Genomic DNA, 19,073 nt, shown 5'->3' with positions numbered 1-19,073 from the left:
AGGTCAGCTCTGGCTCTCCACGGCCCCTCTGCCATCAGCTCCAGAGGCAGAGGCATGATGAGGGGGCAGAATTAGGTTCCCTCCTCATGAGTACATCTCCTAAAAGTGGTACCTTAGGAAAAAGAAGAAGAGGCCTGGATTTGTCCCCTGCAAGCTGTATGACCACAGGTAGCTAATTAAGAAGATATATTTGTTAAGCATTTACTAAGTACTAGGCACCTCTCAGAGATGGTTTTAAGAACATTTCCTAATTTACTTAATCTCTTCATACTTTAATTCATTCATCTGTGAAAGAACAGTAATGCCTAACCCATGCACTGTTTTGAGGATTAAAAGAGAGAGCACATACATGAAAAGGCTTGGTAAATCTTACACATTTAAAACATTAGTTTTCTAATAAATATGACTTCTCACTTTTTTTCTAGATCTAAAAATGCTGTGATTATTTTCTTTTCAATCCCCACCTATTGGAGACTCTACAGGTTGATAAAGACAGTTGTTCATTATTGACTTTTGTATCACAAAACATAAAATAAGAATGCCACACTAGAACACGGCAAATATGAGCCCAGATGCTTAAAATAATAAGTGTTTCAGGGAGACTAGCTTATGTGATTATACATCTACTTGAAAATGGTTCTAAGAGGAAAAAGCCGATACAAGCTTTCACAGTCACAGGATATGGCATGAGGAAGAACTCCTCATCATCCTCCTGAACAAGTGGAAGCTTTACGGCCATTCTAAGGGAACTGATGTCTAACGTTCCTTTCTAGGCACTATAAGGGCACTAGGCAAGCAGTTCCTATTCAAACTATTTCTATTCAAAAAATGGTGATGAGCAACTATGTGGGACAGTAGCTTATAGCCACTAAACATCGGCTAACACAGATTAGTGCAAAGAGAAAGCAACAAAAAACTAAGGTTTAATTTTATGTTCAAAAGAGCTAATTTTACAGCAAATAAAAGAAAACCTGATCAATATATCAAAGGCATGAAAAAAGTGGGAACATAAAAATTGAACTTTTCCATTTTTTTTAAGTGCAGAAGAACTGACTGTACTGGAAATAAAATACGACTTTTTGGCAAATCAAAAGGAATGAAAAAGAAGATACTTAAGATTCCCTAATCAATGTAATGTGTGGACTTTGGTGGGATCTTCATTTAAACAAGCCAACTGTAAAGGACATTTTGGGGAGAATGAGTGTAATTTGAATATGGACTGGGTATTAGATGATAATATGGAATTACCATTAAATTTATTAGGTGTGATGACAGTATTGTCGTTATGTAAGGAAATTTTCTGTTTATAGAGAAGCACACTGAAACATTTAGGGAGTGAAACACCATGACATGTTGTATCTGCTTTAAAATACTTCAACAAAGAAACCATTGATGAGACAAATTACAAAATGTTAGTAAGTTATGGGAGTACAACATACTATTCTCCCACTCTTCTGTGTATATTTAAATTTTTCTTTATTAAATATTTAAAAGAGGAAAGAAAACCTGATAAATGTCCAGTCCATCCACGGAGGTGTAATAACGTTGGTTGCCCGAGTCAAAGAAGAATGAAATAGCTAAGACCAAGCACGTCTTGGAGTCAGAAAGACACCTGAGGAAATCTTTCATATTGTCTTCATGGGACAAATTGTGGAATGTGGGCTGAAGAGTACTTCCCTCAGATCTTACTGGCAAACTATTGAAATCCCCCCGAGGGAGCTGAAGTCAGGGAGGGGAGGAAGGGAATTGCGAGACAGTTTAGAGTTGCACTAAGGCCACTGAGGAAACATCAGTTACCCCCAATCTCTGACTAGGCCCACAACCACTTTGGGAACCAATGACTCGTTATGTACTATAAAAAAACCAAGGGGGAGGGGAATTTTATTATCCCTCATTTATGAGGGAGTTCTTACAAAGTCTCCCATATTGTGGGTTACTCTTTCAATTGCTGTTTTCAACAACCAAGTCCCGTGTGGAAGAAGAAACCTCAATTATTGCAACGTTTAGATGTTTATGGAGTTCACTGCCAAAAATCCATTACAAAGGAAAAAAATTATAATATGGTAATCATTTCTTGGGGGTATGAGCTCAAAGTACAAGTATTGAATGAGGTTATAAATAAGCCTTTAAATTTAAAGATCACTTAAAAAAGCAATCTGGCAAGTGGTTACTTTATAGAGATTAGACATTTTCACCTATAAGAAGTATAGAAATAGGTACTGAGAATACAATTTTTAGAAACTATCACATAAAGATCAAAAGAAAGCTTGTATCAAAAACAGCTTAGACGGAGTGAAGAGGATATGCTTTGGAAAATGCATTAGATGACTCAAAAAGTGGCTCTAAAAATGACCAGCATTATAATATCAGAGCTGGATGTAAAGAGTTTGAATAAACATTGTTTCATGAAAGATGAGAGGCACACTCCTTTCAGAGATAATGTGAGAGCGCTTCTGAGATAGGACAACTGAGAGGGTGAGAAATCTGGGGACAAGCAGTTTGAAGAAGGGAAGCCCTGTGGGGTAAGGGTCTGTAGGTAAGGACGGTGCATAATGAAAGTCTCCAGGTATTTGAAGAGCAGTCATGTGGAAGACAGAGTTGATTTATTATGTATTTTTAGAGAGCAGAAATTAAATGAATAGGTGGAAATTGTAGGGAGGCAGGTGTTTGTTCAATATAAGGAAGTACTTTATAACAATTAGAGCTGTCCAAGACTGAATTTGAAAAGTCATGCATAAGTAAAGGCTTCCTGACCAACTGTAAGGAAGGAAATTGAGGTAAATTGCCTTTATGGTCATTTTAATGATTAGATTCTATTATTTTTTCCAGTTATCTCCAAGCTGGCAACCAGTTTAAGTGGATAACTCCATTTATTTTTTGAAGATATTCCTTTCATTTATTACTTATTTTTTAAATGGTTGCTCTATGTGAATCATTACATTAAGTTCTATGGGTGATCAAACATACATAAAAATAATGACTGTCAGAAGTTTATGATCAAGGAAGGAGATATACACGTGTATAACGTCTATCAAACATATATACATGTTAACACATGCCAAAACACGCATAACATACCTCCTTGGCTGTGGCTTTGTCACAAGGTTAAAGCAGATATGTAACGAGGGCATGATCCAGTTAAAATTTTTGTCTTCTTTGCTAGGGAGTCTCTTAAGTGCCCTGACTCTAATCCAGGCTCTCTGCCTGTCCAACAGTAAACTGATTCATCCATAGTGAAGATATGAGTCAAATATTTTGGCTTTATTCTGAAGCCTTTCTTGGCTTGGACTCAAGACACTGGACATTGTCTTCCAATTTCCCAGCTAGTTCTCTCAAATCTTCTCAAAAGCTATTATGCAAAGAATGAACAATGGGAATTACCCAATGGACCTTCCAAATGCAATACCTAATAAAGCAACATTGGAGTTATGTAAAATCATTAGTCACTAGATTCTATCTTTGATCACCAGGAGATTAGTCAACAGCATGAATTTATCAGTTTGAATGCAACCCAGTATAGAAAAACCATTCCAGGGTACGAAGTACCAATGACATACAACTTTTTGGTATATGAAGCACTATACATTTACCAAGTATAGTAGAGCAAAGTTGAAAAATACTATTGGACTAAAATGATACTTAATGATATGAATACAGGGAAAACATTAAAATGAAACAATCAAATTTGATGAAGTCACTTCTGAACAATTTTTTAAAAACCACAAACAGGAGCTATATATCCCACCCAAGTGTTTCCTCAAATAATCTGAAAACAAAAGTTTTCTCAGTTCTAAGCTGAGAAGCTGACCTGAGATTGTTGGAAAAGGATGCTCTTCTCCGGGTTTATGCCGCAGGCGAGAAGAGCAGCCGTCATGTCCAAGATGCTCTGCCGAAGGACGGCTGGGTCTTGAGGGACAGTGATGGAGTGTAGGTCAACAATGCTGTACAGCACGGAGCCATGCTCGTTCTGTAATTTCACCCAGCTCTCAATGGCTCCCAGGTAATTGCCGAGGTGGGGGATTCCTGTAGGCTGAATGCCAGAGAATATTCGCTTCATGGCATCTTTCTGGAACAGAGGAAAACAAACATTTTTGCTTTTGAGGCAGAATCCGCAAATCCTATGCCCATGTTACCCTAGCTAGGATAGTCCTATTTTTTAAAACTGCAATCTGATAGTCATCATCCTTACTCATTTATTTTGTGCCTACTCTGGGCAAAGCACTATGTTAGGTGCTAACAGGTACAGAAAATAACAGTTAGAATGTGGGGTTTTTTGCACTCAAAAACTTACAAATACAAAGGCACAAAAGAAAAGGTCTGCATCCCCAAGAGAATGCAATCTAATTGGAGACAGAGGATATATTTATGAAAAGATAAGTAACAGTACAATGTGGCAACATGATCATGACCAGTTTGGAAAGATAAATAGTGGGGTATGAGCAGGAGTTCCCAGGAGGAAAAGATGACTGTGGATCCGGGGGTCAGTGAGCAAGGCTTCAGACAGAGAATCAAATTTCAGTGGAGATTAAAGGGGCCTGAAGGGTTATTCATGTGACTTCATTCATTTTGCAATTAAGGAAATGATAGCCATAGCATTAGGGCTAGAGGCTACTACTATTTACTTAATTCAGTTTTCTTTAAAAGTAATTACTAATATTATAATTCAGTGTACAGGATCTTGGGCTAGAAATTAGGAAGTGTATACTCTATTTCTAATATTACTTCTTGATAAACTTATTTAACTTTTTCGTGCTTTCATTTCTTTTTGCTTTTGATAAAATCATACTTCATTTTTTATTTCTTCAAAAGGAGTTTTTAATTCCGTATAATTTTTTAAATTATAAAAACATTTTTGTCACGGTCATATTTTCCTACTGGTTTACACATTCTAATATTGAAGTTGTAATAGGAAAATGAGAAGAAAAAATGTAATACAGGGTGAAAAACTGCTATTTTTCCCTTGGATGATTTTTCATTGTATAGTGAAAAGCCCAAAAAAGAATATATATCAGTAAATGTGCTGTAACTAAAAGGTTGTGAAAAAATAAAATGCATTAGTATCATTTTTAACAATAACAAAATATTAATAATAGCCATAATATGCTGCACAACTACTATGTTGCAGGCATTTACCTCAGTGCTTTATATACATTAATGTATTTAATCCTTACCATATCCAATATGGTAGACATACCGTATTTTAATTAGAAGATGTAACTTTAATTTACAGATGAGAAAACTGAGGCTCACAGATCTTAATTGATTGCCCATGATCACGTAGCTAGTGGGTAGACTTGGATTTCAAGCCAGGTATCACTGACTTCAAAGCCCATGTATTTCTACAAAGCCCAAAGTCTTTCCACTGGCTACTATGTTTGGCTTAGCCACTATCTATTAAGACTTTATTACATTCATTTCATTAATTTTGCAACTTTTCTATAGGTTTGAAAATTTGCAAAAAAAATTTATGGGGGGAAAAGAGAACATTCTTACACATGTATCTTTGTGTACTGTGTGCCAAGTTTACCTAGTGTCTATACCTAGGAGTAGAATTGCTGGGTCATAAGGTATGCATTATTATATCTTCAAGTGTACTACGGCATGCTAAACTATTCCTAAGTATGAAACAATTTGTAGTTTCTACTATCAATTCCTGTTGCTCCATATCCTCATCAACCCTTTGCCATTCTTTCTATTTTTAGCTAATCTGTTGGAAATGAAGTGGAATCTCATTATGTTTTAACTGCATTTCCTTGATTATTAAAGAAGTTGAGAACTATTTTGGTTATTGGCTTTTTTTATTTCCTCTTCTGTGGAGAGCATATTCAAGATATTTTGCCTATTTTTTTCAGATTGGATTGCCTTTTTATTAAGAGTTTTTATATATTCTGGATACTAATATTTTGACAATTACATGTGTGGCCAATATATTCTCTCTTTGTGTGGCTACTTGTCAACTTTATGTCATCTTTTGATGGAAAGATGCTCTTAATTTTAGCAAATATATAATTTTTGACTATAGATGTTTATGTTATACAAGCAATCTTTCAATACCCTGAGGTCATAAAGATATGTATGCGTATACACATATATACATATATAAAACATATGTATGTGCATGTGTGTGTATACTTTAAAGTTTTACATTCAAATCCATATCCATTTGGAGATTTCTGCATATGGTGTGAGGTAGACATCCAATTTCTTTTCTTTTTTTCCCCCCCATATAGATATCTAATTGTTCCAGCACCATTTATTGAAAAAACTGTCTTTCCCCACTGCTCTGGAATGCCACTTCTGTCATAAACAAGTATCTCTATATGTTTGGGTCTGTATCCGGTCTTTCTGCTCTGTCCCATTGGTCTATTTGTCTCTCTCTGCACCAGTATCACAATTGCCTTTTTAATAAGTCTTGGGACCTGGTGGAGCAAGTCTTCCTACCTACTTCTTGAAGAGTATCTTACCCTCTCTAGGCCCTTTACACTTCTCAATGCATTTTAGAATCATCCTGTCAAGTTCCAAGAGAAAAAAGAAAAACTGTTGGGGTTTTTGATTGGGATTCCATTGAGTCCACAGATTGCTTTGGGGAAAACTTACACCTTTATAATATTGGGTCCTCTAATCCAGGAAACCATATAGTATATGAGTATATAGTATATGTAAAACATGGTGACTATAGTTGATAACACTGTACTCTATAGTTGAAATTTGCTTGGAGAGTAGAACTTAAATGTTCTCACCAAAAAAGAACAAAAACAGATAAATATGTGAGGTGATGGACGTGTTAATTAACTAGATGGGGGAACTCCTTTCACAGTGTATATGTGTATCAAATCACCATGACGTATACTTTAAATACTTTATAATTTTATTTGTCAATTATGTGTCAATAAAACTGAAATAAAAAAGAAAGCGACATAAAAAAAAGTCCTTATCTTTATACCTAACACTAGCTCCTAACAGCTAATCTACTTTAGATATGTGAGTGCCAAGGCTACTTAAATTTTGCCCTTTCCTTTCCCCAAGAATTCCAAATCCTACAAATACAGTCTATTTTCCCCGTATCTGCTTATTTTCCTCTCTACTCCTGAGATAATAGCCCTAAAATAGAATGCTACATCACAGTTCCAGGGTCCAGAATTGCACTTGATTTAAGTACCCAGGAGACCTACAAGATTTGTGGCTCCAAGGACATGAAAAATATCTTTTAAGTAACTAGAACAAATATAATCTTCTCACTCAAAACCACACACACACACACACACACACACACTACGCCTTCAAATGACTAACTCCCCAAACCATAATTTAGAAGCATTATTTTAAAAATAGTTTGTAGTTGAGAACTGAGGCTGGGAGGACAGAGACAGAGAGCGAGAGGAGTCAGCATAGGATAAATACATATCAGTGAGGCTTCCTCCAGGACCTTGGGACCTTAACCAGCTCTGGGTTCCTGATATGGGAACAAGCAAAGGAGCTTTCAGTGAGGTAAAAAATGATGAATGGGCTTTAGGGGCTGATTGATGAAGAGAGAAAGCACAGCAGAAAAACAAGCTTTGAACTTAATAAATGAGAGAGAAAAAAACCACCATGCAGAAATGCCTGACCTAGGACAAAGAGGGACTGTTTATGCTAGTGTAGAGGGTTATGAAGACTAGGAATATCAAGCTGAAAAAATGAATATGAATATTTCCACATAAATTCCTTCATGGTCAAACTAAGGAATTATTCCCCAGGAGAAATGGAGAAACTAAGTCTTGAGAAAACTCAAAGAGAATAGCACTAGAGGACAGACTGTGGGAAAAAGACTTGTGACCAGTGGGAATGGACCAGACATGATCTAATACATCCTTTTCATTCTCTAGTTTCTGTGATTCTATACATCCATGCAGAGGGAATGATGTTATCAAGAAATAAGAGCAACAAGAAATGTTTTGTTCGATTTGCAAGGAGCTATTAAAAATACAGCCTCTAAATGAGAACTGGATTCCTGGCCTTAAAAATATACAGAGAGCGTCCTGCTCTTCAGTGGTGAGTTTATGTTCCCGTCTGTTCCCCCAGCAAGAGTCAGCAGGCAGCCTGCCGGCATGGCAGGGGACATACGCCTGGTACCATGAAATCACGAGGCTGGAATGTGGAGTTTGGGTGGTGGGAGGATGGGGGTTCTGTGTTCAAAAGCACAAGCATTGGAAAAGAATGAAAATGAAAGGAGCACAGGCTTCCCAGTGGACAGGAGGCAAACCACAAAGAAAACAGCTTCAAGACTAGCCCGCAGGCATCCACTCACAGGGAAGTCCGGAGCATCAACCTACAGTTCCATCGCAATGCACAGAGCATTGAAAAGGAGCATTTTACAAAAGAGGTCTTCATTTTTATTTCAGGTGTATTTCCTTAACAAATGCCACTTCCAATCAATACATTCATTGGCTCATTTTGTTGCAGAATCAGCATTACCAACGGGCAGCTCCAGCCCTGGAATTTGATGTAGTATTCCAGAAGAGAGGGTGGGTGTTCAAATCAAAGGGAGAAAATACTTATCAGTCTGACAGATGTAGCGAAAACTATTCCTGACCTAAGGTACCGAGCATATCCAGAATTCATAATTATCTTAATTTTAATTACTGCACCCAAAAGCAACTGAAAAATCCCAAGCTGCTAATTATGGTAAAAGATAATTTTTGTGATTAACTAAAGAGAGCTTCTGTCTTTAATCCCAAGTGAATAAAATACATTAAAAGAAGGCTGCCTACACTTTCAACTTTGGTATGGTGGTGGGAACCAAAGACTTCAACTAAAGATTTCAAGACTCTTAATTGCAAAGTTCTGTTTGTATCCAACTGTAACATCAATCGTTCATTCATCACACCTGTTCTAACTATAATCCAAGGTAAAACCTTGGCTGAACAACCACTATGTCTAACTGGTTCCATGAATGGCATGTTATCAGACTGTGATAAAAAAGTAATCAACATTATCAACTAATTGGGATGAAAATTTCCTTCTATAAGACTATTTATTCTTCTTGTGTATAAATAAAAAATACAGCTTAAGACTCTCACTCTTTAGCTCTCTGTTCGTGTTTCTCTTCTATCATTTATGTCATGCTACTCTCTCAATCCTAGGCTCCTCAAATATAGCTTCAACATGTTCTTGTAAATGCCTCTACTACTAATTAGTGATTTAAGAGCTGAAACAGAGGAGCCCCGGCTTAGGAAAATAGCACTTCAGCCCTGACTGGGAGGAGCCAGGTGCTCCTCTGAAGTTTTCCTTGGCCACAGCTCAGCATTGTTCTGTCACAGTCAGCTCTTTCTTCCAGAAAGTACAGCGAGCCCTGGGTCTGGTGAGAAAATGCTGATTCAGCACCAACAAAAATGGGTTCATTTCTGCTTAGAAATAAAACCAGATGCTCAGACGTGGGAATCAATATAGTAAATATTAATACAATATGAGAGAAAGCAGGTCTTATATTACCCCCAAACAAGGAACAATATGTAGGCCAATAATTAAAACTGAAGGAAAAATTATTTTTAAAAAGAAAAAAGGAGAAAGGAGTCACTAAGCCATTAGACTATGAATTCCTTAAGGGCACAGATGATAAACACTTAATATATATTGTTAGGCTGGTGAAAGAGTTTAAAAGGAATAAATTTGATTTTAAAAAAAGTTTCCTACAGACTTATTTAAGCCACTTCCAAATTTCAAGAGCTGTGCATCTATTTACTGTACATGCACTGAGCTATCCTTCCATCAGGTTACGGAATGCTTTTGCAGATGTACTTTCCTTCTTGTGATGAACTTTAGCTATCAGAAACATTCCCTGGCATTCATATGCACCTCATCTCATTTGATGGAGGTAGGAATTATTGACCTCACCTTCCAGGGAAGGACAGTGCAAGGTTAAATAACCTGCACAAGATCACAGGCAGGTAGGTCAGATCTGGATCCAAGCTCTCTCCACCAGACCCCAAGCTCTGTCTGTCTCCTTCCTTCACACTGGGCTGCATCCAGTTTAGAAATTCTCAACTTCAAGGTTGGCCTGGCCTTTAAGTACCCTCACTCCCACCAACACCTCCTTCCACACACACGCTTCTCAGAAGGGAAAAGTGTCCTGCAGAGATGTTCACCAAAAGGCCAAGGGCACACAGCTGGTGGTACAGCTGGGACCAGGGTCTGGAACTCCAGAGCTCAGCCCACCAGACCACAGAACGCTCTTCTTCGGGTTTGTACACTTATCATGTTCTTTTCTTCTGTAGCTATTTCTTTTGTACCTCAACACCTCTTTGGGCTTATATTCTTCAAGTCTTTCTTTTCTGGTTTTTTTTTTTCTTATATGCCAAACAGCAACTCAGCAAGTGTCTCCCCAACAGAGATGATAAAATATAAAGTCTGGGGACTTTGGCTCCCAGGGGAGATTCCATTGTCCGCTCAGGGCAGTTAAGCTACATTTAAATGCAAAAGTTGTGTGTAGGTACAGAAGAAACTGGCAAGTCCCTTTAGTTTTCATTGGAAAGGTGATTAAAACCAAATTAACATACTATCTACATATGACATAAATAATTATAACATGATATGTAGTGACAATTACTTTTAATTCCTAATGATAACACTGCTCACTAAACCAAATCAGCAAGGGTCAAGTTTTGACATAAATATCTTCACCATGACTGCCTATGTATTTTTACATTGAATGGAACAGTAAATACAGTCAAGAGATCAAGAAGTACCAAAATTCTAAAAGCATAAAGAATTGTCTGAAATGCTTAAAAAAAGAATAGCTTTTCCTTATAAGAAAATTCAAACATTGATCTTAGAGTGTTAGAGAGATCATCCTGGGAAGAAATGATTTTATCGTTGCCTCTTGTGGCCAACTAAAGGCTTATCCTATTACCCATTATCACTGATCACACATCTACATCAATGCCGGCATGATGTCCCATCTTCCCAGATGTCCCAGCTCACGGTCTGAGAACATTTCTCCTTTGGCCAGCAACTGAGAGATTTGGCTCCCCACACCAGAGTCCTCAGGCTGTTACTAAATGTGTGAGGATTAGATTACACTAGTTTTAAAACTTTTCTTTTTTAGTTACATACCCTTTTTCAAATACAATATTCCTACTAGATGTGCCCAATATGTAGAAGAGTCCAAAGGAAAGCTGGCTAGGTGGATGGATAATGGGAGTTAGTGAGGCAGCCTCGGCGGGCAGGCCCCTGCCTGCTCTTCTGCCCACATCCAGCCAGCCTTTGAGGGGGCTTTCTAGAGCACACATTTGAAAACCACTTGATTCAACACATTTTCAAAGTATTAATATTTGGTTGAAAATAAAAAATTATCTTCCTCAGGGTGCTGGAAAATATACAAGAGAAGAAAGTTCTTAAAAAAGAAAGTGTGGGATAATGCACATACCACATATGCTGACTGCGCTCTATGTGTAATTCTTCTCATTTCTTCCTCTGGGTTAAGGTTCAAACTTTGAGTGGCCGTTAATGCCCTTCCCAGTCATCCTCCACCATCCTCCATGAGAAGCTGACCTAGTTATTTGCCATTCTTGTACAGCTCATTCTCCTCTGCATTCAGACTGTTCCATTATCCTGGAATGCCCTTTAACCCTTTCTTGGCCTGGGGAATGCCCCTTGGTCTTCAAGGCCTAAAAATGTCTCCCTGATTCTAAACTTCTTAAACATATGCCTTCTCCCTAATACACACACACACACACACACACACACACACACAGAGTCAGTCTCTCTCTCTCTCTCTCTCTCTCCAGGCAGAACAGATATCTCCTTCATCAGTTTTTCATTATTGCACATATCACATTGGTAACTTGGTAAAAATTTTCTTATTTGCTTAGTAAATATTTTCCCACCTTGAATATGAGCTCCTCTAGGGCAGGTGCTGTCATTTTCATCTTTATATCCCCAGGACATGGCAGTGCCAGGTACATTGTGAGCACGTAATAAATGTTAGCAGAATGAATGACAAGTCTTTTTCCCGCCTCTTTGGTTCCAAATGTAAAGGGCAAAATAACTATAAATAAAATGAACCAAATGTTCCAGTTATAAGCAGTTCCTAAACAAGTTATGTTCTAAGAGTTTGTTTGAAAATTGGTTCTCTGAAACTCAGAAACTCAATTCTTTAAATGGTGGTTAAGCTCCCGGAAGTCAGCCCGTTGAAGCCTCATCGGGTCCACAGTTATTTCAGAAGAATGGTTTTAACACTACCATTTCAGCTGTACCTACATACCATTCATAAAATTGTTTCTGTGGGAAAGTGAAATCCTTGGTCCATTCTGGGACACCAGAAACCCACCCAGTAGTGGCTCTGATTTTGAAGCAGAAAGGGCTTAAGGGGAGCAATCTGGTAAGAAGAGGAGGTTGCATTTGCATATAGAGTATACTTTTAAAATTAGATTGTATGATTACTTGGAGCTGGGGCAGTATATTAACGCTTCCTCAAGCATCCATTAGCTTTCCTAACACTGATATTGTGAGTTTGGACTGCCCTGGAAGCAGCTGCCCCGGTTGCCATTGTTAGGAAAGAAAGAGCACAAGGAAGGTGGAAGGAGAGAATTAGAGCAGAGGTTCTCATGGTATGTTCCTGGTACCAGCAACATCACCATAACAGGGAACTTGTATAAATTTCTGGGTCCCAATCAAGATCAACTGACTCAGAAATTCTAAGGGTAGGCTTATCCCAGAAGAAGAAATGAGAAGAGTTGTGCAATCTGTGCTTTAACAAGCCTTCAGGTAATTCTAATGGACGCTCCAGTTTGAAAGAGGTTTTTGAGCACCAAAATCTATTCTTAAAATTCACTTCAACTACATAAAATGAGGTCCAGATGAAAACATTATGAATGAAAAAGAGAAAATACCTTCTAAGCCAACAGTTCTCAATCTTGGCTGCACAGTGATCACCTGGGAGCTTTAAAAAATACTAATGCCTGGGTCCCATCCTCAGAGATTCTAATTTAATCAGTTTGGGGTTTGGCGTGAGCATCGGGAGTTTTAAAAGCTCCCCAGGTGATTCTAATGTGCAGCCAAGATAGAAAAACCACTGTTCTAAGCCAACTACGACATAATTACTCTCCAAAGCTGCCAACCTGCTAGGAAACACATATACACACACACACAAAAATAAAAAGACTGTAAAATTGTGATAAGTAAGTTCAGTTGCTTATAATTTACATTTCAAATAATAAGACCCCTGAGATAGCTATTTATTAAGGCATAGTCAGAGGCCTCTTTGGCTGCAGACAGTTCTGATATCACCTTCGGCAGCTATGAAGGTCAGCAGATTATGAAGGTGTGGTTATACCCTCTACGTTGGCAAGAAAAGACGCAAATGACAACAAGTAAGCACAGCATCTTCCACAGTTCGGTAGACTTACTTGGCAATGTCCAGTTCCAGAAACCCTTATGGCTCAGGGATTCAGGAAGCATATGCAGCCCAGACTTCACCAAGAAAATAACCCCACGAAGAAGGTTTTGACATCAGAATTGTAATGGATAGAAAACAAACTTATCTCTGCATAGAATACTCTTTCCTACCCATTTTCCTGCCTGGCAAATTCTCTAACTCTCTCTGAATTCAACACTTAACCAGCTGTAGGTGGGTTTCATGGTTAGCTCAGTTGGTTGACCAAAACCTGGACTAACAACAGGTGGCCTTGGCTAAGTGAAGCTGAGATACCAGAAATTGTTATATACAATGTCTGAAATAAGTCCATGACTATCTCAACCATTCTGAACCTTAGAGAGAGATACAGGGTGAATTTCTTACAAGGCACTCATACTACAAACAGAGAAAAAATTTCTAAAGTTATTTTCCTGGCATAAAGATAGTTCACAAAAAACGAGAGAATCTCTCTGGCTATCCCAACCACTCTTGGAGAAAGAAGTATCATTTTCCAGCCATCCATGGCTCCCCTTCTCACCACCCAACCTGTAGATTGATACAATCCCCAGGTCATTTCAACAACACTGGCATCAGTTCAGACCCTTTTGTCAGCTCATATTGTTGACTCATCTTTAGAATCAGTTAGAAAAATGACAAAGTCAAGCAGTAAAATATGATTAGGATAACTTGCTTGGTTATTAATCACGGTTAAGAAGGAGGCTCCAGCACCAAGTTACCTGATTTGAAGTCCTGGTTCTAGTACCTATATGGCCTTGAGCGCCTACCAAATGGGGATAAATCATATACGTCCCTCACAGAGTGGCTGGGGTGATTGTAAGGAGTTTATTAACGCAAAGTGCTCAGTGCCTGGCATGTAAGCTCTTCATAAGTTATCTGGCCATTTATGGAGGTCAAAATTTTAAGTGTTTATGTATTTTGACCCAACCATTCAACGTATAGAAGTCTGTCCTTCAAAATACTCATACAAGAATGTAAGGACACCTGGCATGCCCTACCTCGTTATTTAATAACAGAAGAACTACAAGCAACTAAATGTCTATCAGTAGAGGAAACAGTACACAAATCATAGTTTTATTTTTATATGATGGAATACTATGGAACAGATAAGAAGAATATAAGTACCGAGAGCACAGAGTAGAGGTGAAAAGGGCCCAACTCCGGAGCCAGAAAGCCGAGCCCAATACCTGCTCTGCACTGCGCTGGCTGTGCTTCCTTGTGCAAGCCAGAGAACCTCCTCATCCATAAAATGGGAATAATAATGGCCCCCTCAAGGCCTAAGAACAATGCTTAGCCCACCGTGGTTTTCCACAAACGTTCGTTAAACAGATGAATGTTGACGAGGAAAGAGACCACACATTTCACTTAATAGTGGGCACCCCAAGGACTGGGAGTAACGACTTCCTTTTTGACACTTTTGTACTGTTTAATTTGTTTTGAAGCACATAAACATTTTCTGCAGCCAAATTTTAAAAAGATGCCTAGTTTTTCTGGATACAGCCTGATTATTTGACATGTAACTATAAGAGCCTCATACTAACAGGAATGTCAGTCCTTATCATTTTCATTTTACATAATGGGAAATAAAGTTAAATGATTCATTAAGCTCACATATGAAGTTACTTGTAAGATGAAACTAGAACGGAAACAATCTAGTGTAATAGAAAGGGCAGGAGTTTTGAGGATCAGACAGAGCTGGGTTCAAATTCCTTCCACATCTTCCTTCCACATCTACATTCCTTCTATGTCTCCTAGTACCTTGCACAAATTAACTTCTTCTGATCCTCAGTTTTATTATCTGAACAATGAGGTTAACAATAGCAATGGCTAACATTTATTGAGCGCTTACTATGTGCAAAGTACTATAGCAAGAGCTATGAAGGCACCATCTTATTTAATCCTCACAGAAGGCCCTATGAGGAAGGTAATACTATCATCTCGTTTACAGCTAAAGAAACTGAGGCAGAGAGGGGTTCAGTGAGTGGTGCATACAGGTAAATAGTGGAGTCAGGACTTGAACCTAGGTAGACAAACCTCAGCTGTGTATACTCGAGAGGGAGACAGTGAGAATGTAGCAAGGCACTCAAGAAATTATTTGCTTTTACCCCTCTGACCCAATAAACAATACTACCTTCTAGAATATACGACCTAAAATCTGCCCTAATTTTGTGTTATAATGAACTTCTAAAGCATGTATGATTCTCTCTCCTGCCACCGCTCACAATAAAGATAATTGCCCTATATTCTTCTTGTTTTCATTTAGAAGTGGTGGCCCATATCAGGGCAGGTGACAGGGACAGTGGTTCTTATTCATCTGGGCAGCAGCTTCAGTGCTAATTCTAAACACAGGTGGTGAGAGAGACAGCCAACAGGAAGGGGGAAGGAATCACTGCTGACATGTGCAACTGGGAAGATTGATGGTTTCCCTCTCTCTTTTTCCCCAATGCGTCGGCCTGGGGGCAGAGACGTAGGAGCTGCTGTGCTGGGGACAGTAAAATACACAGCGTAATGTCTACCTTGCTGCAACGCTGATTAATGAGACTGAAATGACACAGAAAACAGGCAGTGCTTCGGAAAGGGAATTCACAGGCCTTTCTTTCTTTAATGATTTCAACAAAAGCAGTTCCCATAAACTGCTGGGTTTGAACTGGAATACCCCGTGGTTAGAGCAAGGCAGGGGTATACTTGGTGGAATGCATGGTGCAAAGGGTGAGAGTATGAGGCAGGGTTGTAATGAAGGAAATTCACTGATGATCGGGTGGGTACAAATCATAATGAACGAATTCCTCTCCTCTATCGTTTGACCAAAAAATGTCACAAAAGTCCAGGTAAGATAGTTATTTACCTACCTAACTTAAGGTAAAGAGGACATGAGAATACACTACCACAAAGATTTTCACCCTGTTAAAGCACTTTTGCTTTTTAGAGCCAGGAGATAACATCACCAATTTTTCATGTTGTACTGCAGCTGTCTAATGTATACATTAAAACAGTATTTTCTTTTTGAGAAAAGATGAATTTTAACACCAACTATTATTTCTGGTACTTACTATCAACTATCTATTGGACGTATCATTTGAATTTCCCACCAGTCGCTCTTCAAACTTAATACTATACCCAAAACTAAATCTACTGACTCACTGCTTTCCAGTCAACTGCCCCCAAACCTGCCCTTCTGTATTTTCAATCCTGGCTAATAACACAGCCATCCACTCAGTCTCCCAGTGGTGAGGAGTCATCCCCAATTCCTTCCTTTCCCTCACCAGATATTCTGTGGGTTAAAATCCTGCCTCTTCCAATTACCAGATATGTGAACTTTGGAAAGTACTATTTTCCTCAGTTTCTTCATCTGAAATCAAAATTTTAATAGTGGGGGGCCAGCCTGGTGGCGCAGAGGTTAAGTTCACACCCGTTCTGCTTCTCGGCGGCCCAGGGTTCGCCAGTTCAGACCCCGGGTGCGGACATGGCACCGCTTGGCACACCATGCTGTGGTAGGCGTCCCACATATAAAGTAGAGGAAGATTGGCACGGACGTTAGCTCAGGGCCAGTGTTCCTCAGCGAAAAGAGGAGGATTGGCAGTAGTTAGCTCAGGGCTAATCTTCCTCAAAAAAAAAAAAAAATTTTAATAGTACTACTTTATGGGATTATTGCAAGAATTAGATTAGTACATAAAAAATGCTTAGAATAGTGCCTGGCACATAGAAAGTGCTTGATAAATATTAGCTATGATTGATCCTAAATGTTCTCACCACAAAAAAAATATATAATTATGTGTGGTGAGGGACGTGTTAACTAACCTTATTGTGATAACAATTTCACAGTATATACGTGTATCAAATCATCATGTTGTACACCTTAAATGTATACAATGTTACATGTCGATTATAGCACAATAAATCTGGAAAAAATATTAGCTATTATTATTAACATCATTTAATCAATTGCTAAATCCTCAGGGATGTTATCCAATACAATTTCACTTCTCCATCTTCATCAGTGTAGTCTGAACCCCAATCATCTCACCTGTGCCATTTCAATAGCTTCTGTCTGACTCTTGTATCCTTCATACCACCACCTGAACTATCTTTTTAAAATACTGAATCTCCACCAGTTCTTCCTTTACAGGGTCAAACCAAATTCCTTAAGTTAGTGTTTAAAATCCTTTATAATCTGACTTCACATACACACATATAGATTACTTAGACATAGCAGAGTCAAGTATCTCCATGAACGAAACTTAATTAAGCAAGTGAGAAATCCTAGGAGAAATTTTGGGTTAATGTTTTACATTTAACATTTTATAACTTGCTACTTTTCATTAATCATCCTAGCACTAGAGCCAATACCATATTTAAACAAAACCACAAGAATAATCTTTATAATCTATAATTTAAAGCCCAAAATGCAAAAAAAAATTTATACAACAATTGATATTATTCTAGATAAGATTAAATTTACAATATTTCCATTGCTTGGTATAGTGGGTTAAATATGCCTCCCCAAAATTCATGTCTGCCTGGAACCTCAGAATGTGACTTTATTTGGAAATAGGACCTCTGCAGATGCAATCAGTTAAGAGGAGGCCATACTGGATTAGAGTCGGCCCTAAATCCAATGGCTGGTGTCCTTATAAGAAGAGGAAAGACACACAGAGGCACAGAGGGAAGAAGGCTGTGTGATGATGGAGGCAGAGATGGGAGTGATACAGCTCAAGACAAGGGACGCCAGGAATAGCAGGGAGCCACCAGAAGCTAGAAGAGTCAAGGAAGGATTCTTCCCTAGAGTCTTCAGAGGGAGCATGGCCCTGCTGGCACCTTGACTTCAGACTTCCAGCTACCAGAATTGTGAGAGAATATATTTCTGCTGTTTTAAGCTCTCCAGTTTGTGGCGCTTCTTTAGGGCAGCCTTACGGAGCTAATGCACTTGGCTAATGCAGTAAACTGATACAGTGAGTCTTTCAGGATCCATATTCTGCCCAGCCACTGAGCTGCTTCTCCAGAGCTGCACAAGCCCACGCTGGGGCAAGGCAGAGTGGAACACAAGGATTCAGCATCTGCTACTGTGATTGGCCAAACCACAACTACACATAGGTAGTGGTGCTGAGCTGCAGTAAGCATTTTTGGATAGACCATGTCAAGTAAACAAAGAACCAAAGCCAACTAAGGGGGTGTAATCATAGATGAAGTTGCTGTTACGTTGTTCTAGAAAATCAAAGTTCTGGGATCACATCTGCATTGATTCCATACAATTATTGCACGTGGCTGGCTTTGCTCCATTTATTTCTTCCACTTAAACAGCAGCTCTGAAGTTCTCACTATGCTGCAATCACTCAGAAAAATGTAAATTTAAACTTGACAATACTATTTCCTTTGGTAAAAATATTGTGTACCATTTTTCTGAAGAAGTAGTATGACGTGCACTATTGAATTGCTATGATCTCTCATTTTCCTCTGAAAGGACTTTATTTTCTCCCTTTGAAACCTTGAAAGATTGTTTTTGGCATAATTTCCCCAGCCCAAATGGTTTTGAGATATAAGTTTTCTTAGACAATAAACAGTGAACTATTTCTTTTACTTTTCAAAACCAAGTAAACATGTCTATAATTTTTCTTTGAAGCTCTTCAGAAAGAATTCTTAAAATGCTTTGTATGTAATAAATAAA

The 19,073-nt window shown here is 38.5% G+C and overlaps 1 protein-coding gene across 1 annotated transcript in view; it reads right to left on the bottom strand.

Moving 5' to 3' along the window:
* The window catches only part of WARS2 (tryptophanyl tRNA synthetase 2, mitochondrial), an 85,254-nt gene that overhangs the window by 40,696 nt on the left and 25,485 nt on the right, over nucleotides 1-19,073 (bottom strand). Inside the window, exon 2 of the mRNA NM_001309323.1 lies at nucleotides 3,809-4,066. Within this exon, the coding sequence (NP_001296252.1) occupies nucleotides 3,809-4,066 (258 nt within the window). The remainder of the gene's footprint in view (nucleotides 1-3,808; nucleotides 4,067-19,073) is intronic.

This window comes from Equus caballus, chromosome 5 (genome assembly GCF_041296265.1).
Source record: "Equus caballus isolate H_3958 breed thoroughbred chromosome 5, TB-T2T, whole genome shotgun sequence".
Classification (NCBI taxonomy): domain Eukaryota; kingdom Metazoa; phylum Chordata; class Mammalia; order Perissodactyla; family Equidae; genus Equus; species Equus caballus.
The sequence above is the reverse complement of the archived record's forward strand: the minus strand, read 5'-3'. Positions and strand labels throughout refer to the sequence as shown.